Source organism: Urocampus carinirostris, chromosome 17 (genome assembly GCF_059441175.1).
Source record: "Urocampus carinirostris isolate Australia breed hairy pipefish chromosome 17, RoL_Ucar_1.0, whole genome shotgun sequence".
In the NCBI taxonomy this organism is placed as follows: Eukaryota; Metazoa; Chordata; class Actinopteri; order Syngnathiformes; family Syngnathidae; genus Urocampus; species Urocampus carinirostris.
Genome location: NC_142365.1, coordinates 26,139,867 through 26,155,608, shown reverse-complemented (window position 1 = coordinate 26,155,608; position 15,742 = coordinate 26,139,867). Strand labels below are relative to the sequence as shown.

Here is a 15,742-nt window from a genome sequence, read left to right as displayed (position 1 = left end):
TTTGGGTCCCAACCCACCAGTTTAGAACCACTAAAGTAGAGTATCACAAATAGTTCAGGTTTGTGACTACGTGTTCCTCTCCCTTTAGTTTCAGATAATAAACGCACCATTAAGACCCCCTTGACAAAATATATAAAGAGGGTTTTTTTCTTTCTTCCATTTTTTCTTCTTTTGTTCACTTTTTTCCCTTTTTCTTGTTATTTTTCATGTTGTTTTTATAGTTTTTTCTTTGTTTTTCTTTTTTCTCTCTTTTCTTTTATTATTCCAAGATCTTTACTTTTTTCCATTGAGAAGATTTTTTTTTCTTCTTTTTCTCTCTTTTTTAGTTTTCTTCTTTTTACCCATTTGTCGTTTTGATATCTCTTTTCATTTTTCTCTTTTATTTGTTTCTTCTTTTCTTTCTATTATTCCTAGTGTTTTTCTCTTCTTTTTTGCAATTGTCTCTACCTCTTCTCTCTCTTTTTCCCTTTTATGTCTTTTATTTAGTCATTTTTGGTTCCTTTTTGTTACTTTTTTCTACTTCCTTAATTAAGTAACACTTGATCTCCTTCCCACTTTCCACTGTGCGATCCTAACTACTAACATTTGTCAAAAGTGCATGAGCCGTGGAGGATGGACTCGTTTGCATTTTGCAGCCTTTGAGCTAATCTAATATGATGAGGGGGAACGGGCCACATAGCGTAAAGGGTGCTCCTCACATCACACTTCCCGTTCTACGAACTAAATATAGCAAAGAAAGTTATGTCTTGATTATAAATAGAACGGGAGGGGGGGGGGGGGGGCTGTACTGTGATATAATTGTCTTTCTGCCAGCTCATATTTAACCAAACCTTCAAAATAAATGAGTAGTTACTATGTTATTACCAGGCCAATTATAGGAAGTATAAAGAAAGAAGAAAGAGAGACAAAGAAAATGAGATACAAATAAAGAGAAAGTGAGGGACACAGAGAGGGAGAGATACAAAGGAAGAAAGAAAGAAAGAAAGAAAGAAAAAAAAAGAAAGAAAGAAAGAAAGAAAGAAAGAAAGAAAGAAAGAAAGAAAGAAAGAAAGAAAGAAAGAAATAGAGAGACAAAAAGAAAAGGGAGGGGGTAAGAAAGAACATAAAAATTTAACCAAACCTTATAAATAAATAAGTTGTCACTTTGTTATTACCAGGCCAATTATTGGTAGTATAGAGAAAGAAGAAAGAGAGACAATGAAAAAGAAAGATACAAAGAGAAAGTAAGAGACAGAGAGAGGGAGAGATACAAAGAAAGAAAGAAAGAAAGAAAGAAAGAAAGATAGATAGAAAGAGTCAAAAAGAAAATGGAGAGGATAAGAAAGAACATAAAAATAAAGAGTAAAAGAAAGATGAAGAGAAGAGAGAGAGAGAAAAACAGAGCTGTTAAGAAAGAAGAGAAAAAGCATGAAAGAAAGAAAGAGAGCAAAAAGAAGTGAAAAAAGAAAGAAAAAAAGAAGGAAAGAAGAAAAAAAGGAAGAAGGAAAAAAAGAGAATGTGAGTAGAAAAATATTAAAGAAGGAAAGATAGAAAATAAATAAAAAGAGTGAAATAAATAGAGAGAGAGAAAAAGAGAAAAGAGGAGGGTAAGAAATAAAATAAAAAGAAAGAGTGAAAGGAAGCCATGTAAAGAAAATAGGAAAGAGAAATAGAGAAGGGTAAGAAAGAAGAGAAAAAGCTTGACACAAAGATAGGGGAAAAAAATGGGAAGAAAGAAAATAAAAAGAAGGAAAGATAGTAAATAAAGATAAAGAGTGAAAGAAAGAGTGGGATAGATGGAAAAGGAAAAGAAAACAAAAAGGAGGAAGGAGAGAGAGAGAAAAAAGGGAGGAAGAAGGAGCAAGAGAGGAAGAGTAAGGAAGAAAGAGAAAACAAGTGAGAAGTAGGAAATAATGTTAAATTAACATAGTTAAACACAAAATATATATATAATTTTACTAGAAAATCACAATGACTCAACACTGGTGAACTATTTTCACAACAGGTCCTAGGGCACCTCAACTGACCTTAGGGGGCACCCCAACTAACCTTAGGGGGCACCCTGGTGCCCATGGGCACCACGTTGATAACCCCCGATCTATAATTGCACTCCATTCTGGCATTCTTTCTGAAATGCATGTGGGAAAAATATTTTGCCACTCTATCGCTTATATACTGATGCATCTTAATACATTGTTATCAGGGTTCGTACGGGTGCTTGAAATCCTTTAAAATGTTAGATTTTTAACGTGTTTTAAAGTTTGAAAAGTGCTTGAATCTTATATCAAATGCTTGTAAATGCTTGAACTAAATGTTTTTGATAATTAACCTAGTAATAAGATAGCAACAACATTAAAACATAGAAATTTAAATGAATAAGTTCATGTGCCAAGTATTGATAATTATTTTTAAGAAATTAATGAAGTGAGTAGAATGATATATAGATATATTTCAACCTGCAGCTCATATTTCTCTTGCGCTTCTCCGAGCGTTGTCTCGCGGGCCGGATTCAATCCCGTAATGGTCCTGATCCGGCCTGCAGGCCGCCTGTTTGACCCCCCTGCTATAGAGCATTTGTAAAAAGATCTAAGAAAAATGATGTGCACAAACTACCGCCATAAAACCTCAGAGGGTTTATGTAAGTCCGCAGACAGGTTGCAAAATACTCCACTCGCCGGGGGACTTGTGAAATTCAGTCTTAAAGTTGACCGATTTAGCTCATCGAATGATAACTTTTAACAATGGCGGCTCTCGTTGACGCAATATATAAGGCAGCTCCGAAACAGACAGCGATTGCATGTTGCTCATTTCTGCGTTGAGAAATTGTCCCTTTGCTGACTGGGTCATTGGGGGCCTTGCGACTCTTTTGTCAGAGTTACACTATAATGTTACAGTGTGCTTTCCTTGTTTGCCTTTGACTCTCATACCTGTCAAGCACGTTTATTATGCATTTTAAGACGTGTACGACGTACAAGAAAAGCTGTACATAAAAACGCCATTTTGTCAATGATGGGTACCATCCGCTATACACTGATTATCACGAAACGGCAAATCAATCAAGTCAAACGAGTTCGCCGCGGTAGCCTCTATCTCTGTATCGTTTTTTTCCGTTGCAAACGAAGCGAGCGGTTTGATGCTACTGTGCGCATGCCGCCTCGGATTTCATGTAGTTGTGTAGTAAAAGGAAGTCCGTCTCTTTCTAGAGAACTGGCTTTTTCGGCTCAACTCATTAAAGAGAGCCGGCTCTCAAACGGCTCACTTGCTTTGATGCATTATATTACGAATGATGATGTTGTTTAAAGAAGTTAAGAAAAAAAGGAAATATAAAAGGGGAAAATGAAAAAAGACAGGTTTGTGGTTATCCCTTGAATCAGTATATTACCAACAATAATTTAATGCAGAAAATGAATTCATAATTTGAATAAGATAACGTATTATTCTACTTAATTCTATTTGCAGGTATTTTTTCCTTCTGCAATGAACGTCCAAGCTACGTCATTTTTGAACTTTTTTATAATAAACCTCTTTCAAGTCGAGCAACTCAGTATCTCACAACAAAATGTTAATTAACAATATATATGATATAACCAAACACATGTACAATACAACATGTTAAACTACATATACAAACACGTTTGGAAAAAAAAATATGGTGTACGATTATTTGGTATTTTGTACGGGAAAATACTGTCAGACAGGACGAAAGGAAGACTGAGATAACTTGCGCTCGTTTCTTAGTTTTATTGAAAGGAAGGAAATGACAATGTGGGATTCTTCGATTTGTTGGTTGGCTGATTGACGGAACTTGACAGGCGGGTGAAGGCTTGGCGGGAATGGTCGCGGACAGGCGTAATCGTAGTGTTGTTGGCCGGGGCTGGAGAAGAAGGGCGTCGTAGTATTCGGAAAAGAGTTCAGGAGTCAGACGGGCAGGGCAGGTCGTAGGCAATTACAGAAACGGGTCGGCAACGGAGATCAATCTGTCAGGAGGACCAGAACAGAGCAGGAGACCCCAGAGCGTTCGTTACAAGTCTTTATTTGGGGAAGCGTACAGGGTTAGCGGGAGACGCGATGACCGTCGGACGTCAGCAGCAAAGCCGCGAAGACAACTTCGGAACACGTAGCCAATCGTAGCGTGGGACGGAAGCAGGTCGAGTTTACCGGGACTGGAGAGAAGATCGTAGCGTGGGACGGAAGCAGGTCGGATCAGAGGCAGGCAGAATCAGGTAAACATGTCACGAAGGCACAGGTAATCGGGAGAGTCATACAGGGTACAAAAGTAATCCTCAGACGAAGAGGTCTCGGCGTAGCGTGCTTAAAAAGGGAACATAAACCAATCAGGAAGCGCATTCCAGCGGGTCAGATGATTACCCCAGGTGGCTCCACTTAGGTAATCATGACACAATCAGAAGAAAAGAGTGAGCAGGCAAAGAGTCAGAGGTACGGGCTTACTGAGCTGAAGGCAACAGGTAGCGTGAGTACAATCAGACAACTTGATTTCAGAAGCTGAGGAGTTAAATAGACAGGGTGCGCCAATCAGCTGTCCTGGCTGTTGGCGCCAAAACCAGAGCACAGGTGTTCACAATCCAGGTGATTGTGACAAATACGACAGTTTGTAAGGGCAAGGAGCCCTGGAGCTTGACAGGTATGGACTCTTTTTAGGCGGCTGATTCTAGCTTTTCCTTAGTGATTATTTTCCGGCGTGTCAAGCTATCTCCCCGTTAGCGCCGAGGCGGTCAAAGGCTTCCAGTTTAGTTTGGTTCAGGTTGGCCCCCGTTAGTAGCCAGTTCGCCGGCTCGGTTGATATTTGTTGCCCTATCCATTTTTCGTTGATGATTCCAGGTTAGCCACATTTTTCCACCGATCTGTTTAGGTTAGCCGCCTAGCCCACCGTGTGCATTGGTTTATTCTTCGCTTGGTTCTTGTTTGTTGTTTTTTGTTGTTGGCTCCCAGTTAGCCTAGTTGCTTACCACACTTTTTTGGTCAACCAGCCTCCCGTATCTCAATACCCATTTAGCTCTATTTTCCATTGGCTTATTCCTGGTGAACTATTTTATACATTTTACTATAAAGGATTTTATACGATTAAATACAAGTTACATTCATCGAGTGCAATTTTCACCGGGTAGGCTAAAGTTCAATGACACGTCACACTGATCCAAATACAGAATGTTTTGGCTGGGGAATTTTGATAACAGGACTCTGAATGGGGGAGAGCAGGCGATGTTTGGAGAACAAGCCCCTGATGACGTAGAAACGCTCTCCTGTTTCGAATCTTTCCACACATCGAGGCGAGGGGGTGTACCCCACGTGGGGGCTGTCATTGGCACGCCCATGGGAGGAGCCGGCACACCAGCTTGCGGAAAAAACGTGTGCCGAGGAGGAAGCAGAAGATCGAGAGAAGTGGCTTGGCAGAGACTCGAGCGACACTAATTGGGCTAATTCGATGGAGTTCACTTAGCTAAATTGTTAAAAAAATCAAATCTGCCCTCGCGTGGAAATGCCGGTCTCTTGTCCATCTTTTCCTTCAAGAAACAAGCGCATTGTTAGGAGAATGTAGGTTGTGTTTGGTTAATGGAGTCAGATAACTAATTCGAACAATTTGGTAAACGGTACATTTTAATATTTAATTCCTATCACTGGCTTGGTTTTTCTTTGTTGCCGTATGTGTTTCGTTATTGCCTGTCTGGTTATGGCAAGTTTTTGATCACCCAGCCTCCCATTTTTCCACCGATCAGTCCCAGTTAGCTCTCTTTAGCAGCCGGCTAGCATGTCTATTGGCTTATTCCCGGTTTAGTTAGTGTTTGTTACCGTATCCACTTTTCGTGTTGTTCCCGGTTAGCTTTGCTGCTTACTGCATGTTTTTGATCAGCAAGAGTCCTGTTTTTCTGCTTATCAGTCCCAGTTAGCACTTTATAGCTAGCCTATCGTGTAAATTGGATTGTTCCCGGTTTGGTTTGTGTTTGTGCTTTGTTGTTCGCTCCTGGGTAGTGTTGGGAATTAATATCAAAATGTACCCTTTACCAAATTGTTCGAATTCGTTATCTGACTCCATTAACCAAACACAACCTACATTCACTCAACAATTTATGCACACTCGTTTCTTGAGGGAAAAGATGAACAAGAAAGCCGACATTTTCACACAGGGGCAGATTTAATTTCATTAACAATTTAACTAAGTGTACTCCATCGAAAACAGCCGAATTGGTGTCATTGGCGTCTGTGTGAAGCCTTTTTTCTCAAGTCCTTTAGCTCTCTCCTATTGGCCATCTTCTCCCCGCATAATGGCGTGCCGACTCCTCCTATGGGCGTGCCAGGGAAACCCCCTTGGGCTTCACCATATCGTTGAAGAGCCTCGCGATGTCTGGAATACTCAAAACAACACCGAGCGTTTCTACGTCATCAGAGCCTTTCTGCGTCTGGATGTGCTGATTATCTTATCAGCCGAAAACGCCTAAACCTACCCGTGGAAAAATGTGTAAAATACAATGTTTAGTTTTTCTGAGCGTGATCAACTTTGACAGGGTACCAGTTAAGGCTTTAAGCTATTGTCTCACCTGTTTTCCAGCTACGATGCCCATGCTGCAGGCATTTGATTGCAAAACAAAATTCAGGCGGAATAAAAACCTTCTATTTCTGTGTGTACCAACTCAGATTACTCAATGTAAGTAGCACTTGCAGAGATTATTTCAGTTTGGGGCAAAACTTCATAGTCTTCCCTTTTAAAAGAGACAAAAAACGTCTCTCCAAAGGTTCACAACAGCATTCAACTTACTTTGGGGCCGTCTAAGATTGGGATTTTAGGCAAATTTTAAAGGAATTTTAAGAGGTAAACAACTTCCCCACTTCCTTGGAAGTGTAGTTTGTTCCAAACAAATGTATATAACTTTTCTCAATGCTGTCGTGAGTATTTAGGGGATGCTTTGTGTTTGACTTCTCATTTGCTAATGAGTGACATGTTTTATTCGTTTAAAGGGTTGTGCTAAAACAACACCACTACGTACAACTCTGCCAGCCAATCCAAGATATTGGCTGGGTACAGACCCTAAAGCAGCACCTGTGGGGCTGCGCCCTACCCAATCCCAGGTAACCCTCCAAATCCAAAGACGTCGCTCATTGTGCTTCGTGACCACATACATGTCATTTATTAGTTGAAGTAGGGTTTGTACGGGTGCTTGAAATCCTTGAAAATACCTGAATTTTAATATTATATATGTGTTTTCAAGGTCAGTAAAATGCTTGAATTGTGTATGAAGTGCTTGTAATTGTTGCCATTGCAATGATTCTTTGTCGTCTTACTCCGTAGAGCACGCGACAAATGAAGACGATTTTTAAAAAGTGCTTAAAAATGACAGTGACACGGCTGCTTAGGTGGCTTGTCATTACCCCCTCCCGACTGGTCGCACCCAAGAGGACAGCTCTATTTAGAAAACTGGCTCACTGAGAAGAGCTAGTTCTTTCGACTCCCAAACAGGACCTCCGTTTTTTTTTATGATGTATTATGAATAATAATAAAACATTAGGCACCAGACTATTTAGTAATTAGTAACTTCATATGTGTTGCAGGGAATCACTGGAAAACACACAAAATATTACCTAAAATACTTATAGATGTACAAAGAAATGTAAAATATAAAACAATTTTAGCTTTTTACACACTGAACAGATTTAAAGTCGAAACACCCAAAAAATAATAACCCTTCATAACTATAAACGTATGATAAAATACAAAAAATAACTACCTAAAATGTTGTCTTCCATTTCGACAGAGATACTCACAAAAACACGCAAAAAATAAAAACTCAAATAGGTAAAAAAAAAAGCAGTTGTTTGTAAAATAAATTGAACTCTGCTTCGGGGCAATCAATATCATTAAAATGAGTCCAAATACAGTATGGCTCATTTATCTGGCAGAAATCAGATAAAATCCAGAAATCCTACTTTATTTTTGTCCTCTGAATTGAACTCAATTATGACCCAACACCTATAGAGCATTTTTCCGCGTTTGTAAACAAGTGTGACCTAGCCAAGCTGCGCGTGCATTCTTAAAGCGCATGTCAGAATTCATGTCAGTTTATAGCAGCCCATTGACACAAAAATATAGCAGATCATAGAAAGGAATAGCTCAAAATAGTACACAGGGTGTGCTAGCAGCAAGATAGCCATTTTCTTTTCGGCTAGGTTCACACTGTCGGGAAATCTGATTTTTTTGCACGGACGTGCCCCAATCTGTTAAGCTCCGTCTGAACAGCATATATACCATTTTTTCACACCAGACCCAAGCCCCTCTCATATGTGATCCGAAATCTGTTACATATCCGATCTTTTGGAATGTGACTGCTGTGTGAATGTTCGAGATGCATTAATGCAACCTGCATGTTAAAAATATGCAGCAGATCTCATTATTCTCCTTTCAACCAGACGGGGGAAGCAGAGAATTCAACAACCACGGCAGACGAAAACACAGTGTCAATAAATCACACAATCGATGAACAAACGATGAAGACTTATTTATTTCGTAACTCACGGAACAGCCAACATCGCATCTGGGATTCACAACATGTCGCTCGAGTACATTCTTAAGCGTTACTATCCTCTAGTGGTAGTTCACAATATTTACTTTCAAATTCCACAACACGGACAGCATATAATGGGGCAAAGTGAGGTTTGGGATTTATATAATATTAGGGTGACAATTCTCCGCTGTTAACATCCGTGAGTACTTCCGCAAACATGAGTGCATCGCGTCTGTCGTCATGTGTTTCCTAGTGGCGCCTTCACAAAGAAAATCAGGTCAAGTATACTTAGATGGAAATGTGAAGAATCACACAGAACATCTGATTTTCACCTCTCATCTCATTATCCGTACCGCTTATCCTCATTAGGGTCGCGGGGGGGCTGGAGCCCATCCCAGCCATCTCCAGGCAGTGGGCAGGGGACACCCTGAACTGGTTGCCAACCAATCGTAGGGCACACAGGGACAGACAAATCATTCACTCATTCACACCTAGGGACAATTTGGACCGGCCAATTCACCTGAAATGCATGTTTTTGGAACGTGGGAGGAAACCGGAGTGCCCGGAGGAAACCCACGCAAGCACGGGGAGAACATACAAACTCTGCACAGGAAGTCTGGAGCTGGATTTGAACCCACGCAAGAGGTTCCCATGACATGAACTGTGCCGCACATGCGCTAACCACTGCCCTGCCGTGCTGCCCCTGATTTTCACCTGATAGGTATTAATATTAAATTAGTTCGTATATGAAATGAAATGAAATGATCTGCATTTATATAGCGCTTTTCAAGTCAATGACTTCCCAAAGCGCTTTACATTGTGCTTCACATTTCCCAATAGCGGCCGTGATGTGTGCAGCCATGTAAGGCGCTAACCTGCTTATTGGGGGTAATTGGGGGTTCAATGTCTTACCCAAGGACACTTCGACATGTAACACGGACAAGCCGGGATTCGAACTGGGATCCCTTAATCCTAAAACGATCGCTCTACCTCCTGGGTTGCATTGACCTCGCCCCACAGCTCAGCCAGTGAATATCTTTTGCATTTAAATGTAATTTGTATTTGATCGTACAAAATCCTTTATAGTCAAATGTATAAAATCCTTCACACCCAAAAAAAACTAGCCTGAGTCGTCAAAGTCAACAACAACAAAATACCTAGTTTTGATGGGCACTGGATTTCTTCTTTAAAGGTCCTGGAAAAACTAAAAACTTGGTCCTGAAAGTGCTTGAAAAGTGCTTAAATTTTGCAACGAAAAAAAAGTGTACGAACCCTGGTTGTTCTTCTTGACACCTTAACCTTGTGCTCCCTCGTAGAGATGCTCAGGATGAGTTTGTCCGACCCGGTCATCATCATTCCGAGGGTGCTGCTAGAGGACAACCAGAACCAGGACTGGAGAGAGCCGGGCAGCGACGCAGCCGGGGAGTCGTGCAATTTGATCTCCGTTTGAACCAGACTGAGTAGAACAGCGCAAATATATCACACAAGCACACTGTTTTTTTAATTTTGGAAATGCATGTCTAGAATAACTTTAGGGCCTAATACCGATTGGCTGTTATGCCTGTGGCTTTAATAACAAGGTGCTATATACTTTTTTCTGCTTATTTTATGCATTTTTCATTTAAACCTGTATTGACAATGTTACTAGAAAAAACACTATGAAGAGCTTATATCACGTTTCTAGAAAGCTGTACATATTATTTCTGTAAATAAAAGATCATCACTTGCAGATTAAGTATTTCTTGTTATGTACTGTGTCATGGTTGCTGATGCGGGGCACCTGAGTCTGCTCCGTCTGCGCCAACAGCCGCAGACGCTGATTGGCTGCTTCCTCTTTTTTAAACCCCCGCCTTCCTGTCAACAGTTGTCGGATCGTGTCTGAACCTACGCTACACGCTAAGCAAACTTTTGTGACTCCTAACTCTATCCTGCCCTGTTGTTCTGTCTGATTCCTGTTGCCGACCTTTTTTCTGGACCCGTTTATGTTTTTGCTCCTCCGTCCCGGCCATCGACCTGTTTTTCCTGGCTCTCGACATTGCCTGCGCTCGACACGGAAGTGCCACTTCCGCGTTCCCAGCGATCTGCAACCCGTGACCGACGATCCCCGGATCGTGGGTGCAAGTCCTTTCCTCCTTCTAAATAAAACTGAGTAAAACGAACGCAATTGGGTCCCGTCTCCGTTCCTGGTCCGTGACAGTACTGTATCTCTGGTTTTAGACACAAAAAATTGCACCATTTATAACACATTAATCCCTCATTTTTTGTGGAGGTTGTATCCCACAAACGTCCTGCGATAGTCAAAACCTGGGAAGTAGAAACCTTTTATTTGTTTATTCATTTGTCAAGAACAAATCCAGGCTCAAGAATTGAGTTGATGAAAGCACTGTACTTTATAAAAAAAATTTTTTTACAAATAACTTATAAAATGTCGATTTATAATTTTAAAAATAATTATGCTGTTTAAGTGCACTAGTGTATGAATTAAGGAGACAATCCAGATGATAATTTACCGTCGTTATGTGGGAGTTATTGAAAACTGCATCTACCTTCTGGTTCTGTCCCATAGAAATCATATATGTCACGACCGGAACAAGTAGTGGACCCAAATGCGTAGCGTTTCACACAATGCTTTATTAGGGGATTGGGGAAGTCAGGGACAGGGGAAAAGACAGCAATCTGGTGCTCGCTGGACAGGTGGAACAGAAAGCCCCTGCGGCCGATGACGGGTGGTGAGGCCGACAGGTGGGGCCCAAGAGCAGAGCGTGATTGTGGATCGAAGCAAGACGGGTAGCTGGGACAGGAGAACAGAGTGTGAATCGGAACAAGTCGGGTAGCCGGGACAGGAGAATGAAGCGTGATCGGGGATCGGAACAAGTCGGGTAGCCGGGACGGGAGAACGAAGCGTGATCTTGGATTGGAACATGTCAGGTAGCAGGGACGGGAGAACAAAGCGTGGTCGGGGATCGATACAGGAAACAGGGGATGGAATCAGGCAGACTACAGGAACAAGTCGGGATCAAAACGGGAGCCAGAGTCAAAAGTGCTTGTCTTGCATGCGCGGAGGTTCCCTGACAGACTGACCAAGAGTGAACGAGAATGAAGTGCTTAAATAGGGAGACGGATAATTAGGGAATGAGTGGCAGCTGGGGCTGAAAGAGTGAGCGCAGGTGAGGGCAATTAGCGGGCAAGTGAAGGAATCGGGATAATTTATTTTTCCATTATCAAATATTTTTGAAAAAGCCCTAAGGAATGCCACTTGTGAGCACAAAAAACCCACAAGTTCGTTGGGGCGAGAAGTCTAACTTTATTGGTGAAAGAAAGCATTTCCTTATGTTTAGCCAATCAGAAAGCAGAACACAATGTACGTTGAAAATGGAAAAACTAGCGAAATTGCGATACAGCAAGTGATTACTGCAGTGTTCTTGAATTGTGGTGGTTTTGCCAGTAAGCTGTTTGGTGTTCAGGACAGCATAACATTTGGTAAAATCTACATTTCATTTGTCATCAGAGACTAACAGCACACGTTATTGGAATAATCATATTAATGTAACCTTCAGTCAAACGTCCATAGCAGTGTTGTTCCACCACTTTGCAGGGGCACACTAGCCTTTGTTTAGTGTTGGGTTTTTTAACCTTTTTCAAGCTTATCTTGTACTACTTACTATGTTGGTACTATGTTATTACCAAGTGAAAGACAGAGAAAATGGAAAACAAGAAAGACAGACAGCCAAAAGAGAGAACAAGAGAGCGAGTGAGAGAGAGAGAGAGAGAGAGGGAGAGGGAGAAATAAAAAAAGAAAGAGAGGGAAACAATGAAAGAGATAAAGAGTGAAAGTAAGAAAGCGAAAAGAGAGAAAGAAAGAGAAAGAAAAAGGAGAATGAGAGAGAGAAAGGGAGAGAGAGAGAGAGAGAGAGAGAAAGAAAGAGAGAGGGATAAAGAGAGGGAAACAATGAAAGAGAGAAAGAGTGGAAGTAAGAAAGGGAAAAAGAGAGAAAAAAAAGAGAAAGAAAAAGGCAAATGAGAGAGAGAGAGAAAGAAAGAGAAAGAAAGGAAAAAGAAACAAAGAGAAAGAAAATAGTTATAATTAAAAGGGAAAGGGAGGAAAGGACAGATAAATAAAGAGAAAATAAAGACAGAAATAAAGAAAGAGAACGAAATAGAGAAAGAGAGAGAAATATTATGATTTGAGGGTAGATGATGGACTCTTGTGGGGGGGGGCAGGAACTGCAGGCAGGGTATATATTTATTAACAAAATCAGGACTAAACTACTGACAAACATGTGTGTGCAAAGCAACTAGAATATCCAAACAAGAATTCAGAAACAAAAACAAAAGCTGTCAAAGGCCAAACTAAAAACACCGAAGATTGAATTGGAACAACGCAGGGAACCAAGAAACTGGAAACAAACTAAGCTGACATGAAGGTGGATTAGAAAAGGGCAACGAAAACCAGGATGACAATGGCAGACGAAATGACAAAATGACAATGTACCAACAGACTAGAGAAAAAAAGAGATAATAAGAGTGCATTATCAGTGACTCTCCCAGCGGAGGTTGATCAATTCCCCGACTTGTGTCGGCGTAGCCACGCCTCCCCCTCCTCAAACAGAGAAAAACTGAGAGAAGGAATACAAAAGAGGAAAAGGAAATGAAAAGGAGAGATTGAGAAAAAGAGAGGAAGAGAGAAAGAATGAAATAGAGAAAAAAATAAAGAAAGGGAAAACAAGAGAGAGAGAAAGAAAGAAAGAAAGAAAGAAAGAAAGAAAGAAAGAAAGAAAGAAAGAAAGAAAGAAAGAAAGGGAAAGCGAGAGAGAGAAAGAAAGAAAAAAGAAAGAAATAAAGAGAAAAAGAAAGAAATAAAGAGAGAGAGAAACAAACAAACAAACAAAGACAGAAAGGGAGAGGGAAAAGAAGGAGAGAGAGAGAAGGGTTAAATTGCCTCAGTCGACCACCCCCAAAAAATAATGACCGGTGAGCTATTTTCAGAACCACATTAGGGATAGCCCAATTTTATTTTTGCAAAAAATACAAAATAAAAAAAAACATGCAACCAGTTCAGGGTGTCCCCTGCCCACTGCCCGAAGATAGCTGGGATTGGCTCCAGCACCCCCGCGACCCTACTGAGGATAAGTGGTACAGATAATGGATGGATGGATGGATGGATGCTAATGTTCAATAGAGTTTCTTTCTTTCAGTGGTCAGCTGAGTTACAGTAATACTTGCTTTGATCAGTAGGTGGCAGCAGACTACTTTTTTCTTTTTATATCACCGTTCACAGATCCCTCAATTACCTGGGTCATTGGGGCACCATTTTCTGTGGTGTGTCTTGGGCAACTGCAGCCTGGTGGCACCCATTCTATGGAAATGCTACAAAAATACTACTGCAGAAATATTACAAAATAAGACTACAGTAATATTTAAAAATACTACAGAAATACTACAAAATTACTACAGAAATACATCATAAATATTGCTACAGAAATACTACTACAGAAAACTATAATACAAAAATACCACCGAAAAATATCGCCCAAAAAAATTCGACTACAGTAATATTACAAAAATACAATGTTTTACTATGGAATTACATTACAAATACTACATAAATACTACAGAAATATGACAAAAATACTACTGCAGTAATACTACAAAAATGCTACAACGAAAATTCTACTCCAATGGAAATACTTGATCAATACTTCTGCAGAAATAATTTAAAACATGCCACTATAGTAGTATTACAAAAATCCTACAAAAATTGTCCTATGCAACTACTTCAAAAATACTACATAAATAACGCATAAATACTGCAAAAACAATCATGTAAATACTATAAAAATACTACTGCTGAAATACTACAAAATAAAACTACAGTATTACTGCAGAAAAAACTACTTTGGAAATACTACCAAATTACTTCTGCAAAAGTACTACAGAAATATTACTGAATAAGACAATATTACAACAGAAATATTGCAGAATTACTACACTACAGTAATATTATAATACAAAAATACGGCTAAAGAAAAATCACAAAAACAACAAAAAAACTGTGGTTTTATTACAATGATACAAAAGATATCCTAAAATAATTCTACCAAGGAAATACTACTAAGATACCACAGAAATACTATGAGAATACTAAAAAAAGGTGCAATTTAGACTAGGCGGCAGACATTTGTTACAACTTCCACTTTTTAAAATGAACCACTGAAATAATTGTTAACCTAAGTTACAAGTTACAATTTAGAATTTATATTTTTAACTCTAAGTTTTATCATGGATCATTTTAGGAATCGTGTTAAAAACAAATCACAGTTACACCGATTGATGCCTCTGCACATAATTACAGTTCTCATAATGACGTCAGTCCTTTTTTGGTCCTGGCCAGTTGCCAAAGAGACGAGTTGCCATGTTTCTCACCGTGACGCGTGCGCACCAGTGACGTGCTCAAAAGCAGGAATAGAAAAACTATAGCTCGCGGGCCCGTCGGGCTTCTTTATCCGGCCCTCCAAACAAAAATGGATAGTAAATAAAGTACGACTAAAAAAAAATCAAGGTTTTTTTTTTGTGCTACTTAACTTCTTCCCTTTGCGTATCTCCAATGAAAATACTACAACATGCATACTACTCAATATGACAAAATGACTAAAAACTAAATATCAAATTTAGTGCTTAAAAACAGTGACTTAAGATATTGTTTTGATTTCATTCTAAAAAGGAAAAAACAGAATATAAAAATACTAAAAATACTATTACAAAAATACTAGAATACAAAAATACTACTACAGACACATTACAGAAATACGTGTATAATACTACAAAAATACTACAAAAGTACTAAAAAGTTTCTAAACAAATACTACTATGGAAATACTATATAAACACAACAGAAATACTACTATAGAAATACTTCAAAAATGCTTCTACAAAAATACCACTAAAATGTGACAACCGTGATACTATTATACAAACATACCTCTACAAAAATATTTCAACAAAAATGCTACATGAATACAGCTACAGTAGGTGGGTTAATCCTTTACCCACTAGGGTTGTATGTCTCATCTCATCTCATTAGCTGCACCGCTTATCTTCAGTAGGGTCGCGGGGGTGCTGGGACACCCTGAACTGGTTGCCAGCCAATCGCAGGACACAGGGACAGACAACTCGCTCGCTCATTCACACCTAGGGACAATTTGGACCGGCCAATCCACCTGAAATGCATGTCTTTGGAATGTGGGAGGAAA

The 15,742-nt window shown here is 39.8% G+C and overlaps 1 protein-coding gene across 3 annotated transcripts in view; it reads left to right on the top strand.

Annotated features, from left to right (window-relative positions):
- Positions 1-10,221, top strand: part of map6a (microtubule-associated protein 6a) — a 40,513-nt gene extending 30,292 nt beyond the window's left edge. For 2 of the 3 annotated variants that reach the window (XM_088320865.1, XM_088320864.1), the window contains exon 5: positions 9,809-10,221. In XM_088320865.1, coding sequence (XP_088176991.1) covers positions 9,809-9,942 — 134 coding nt within the window. In that variant the 3' untranslated portion in view covers positions 9,943-10,221. Of the gene's footprint in view, positions 1-6,951; positions 7,063-9,808 lie in introns of all 3 variants that reach the window. The other variant, XM_088320863.1, reaches the window with a different exon arrangement.
- Positions 10,222-15,742: the final 5,521 nt, after the last annotated feature.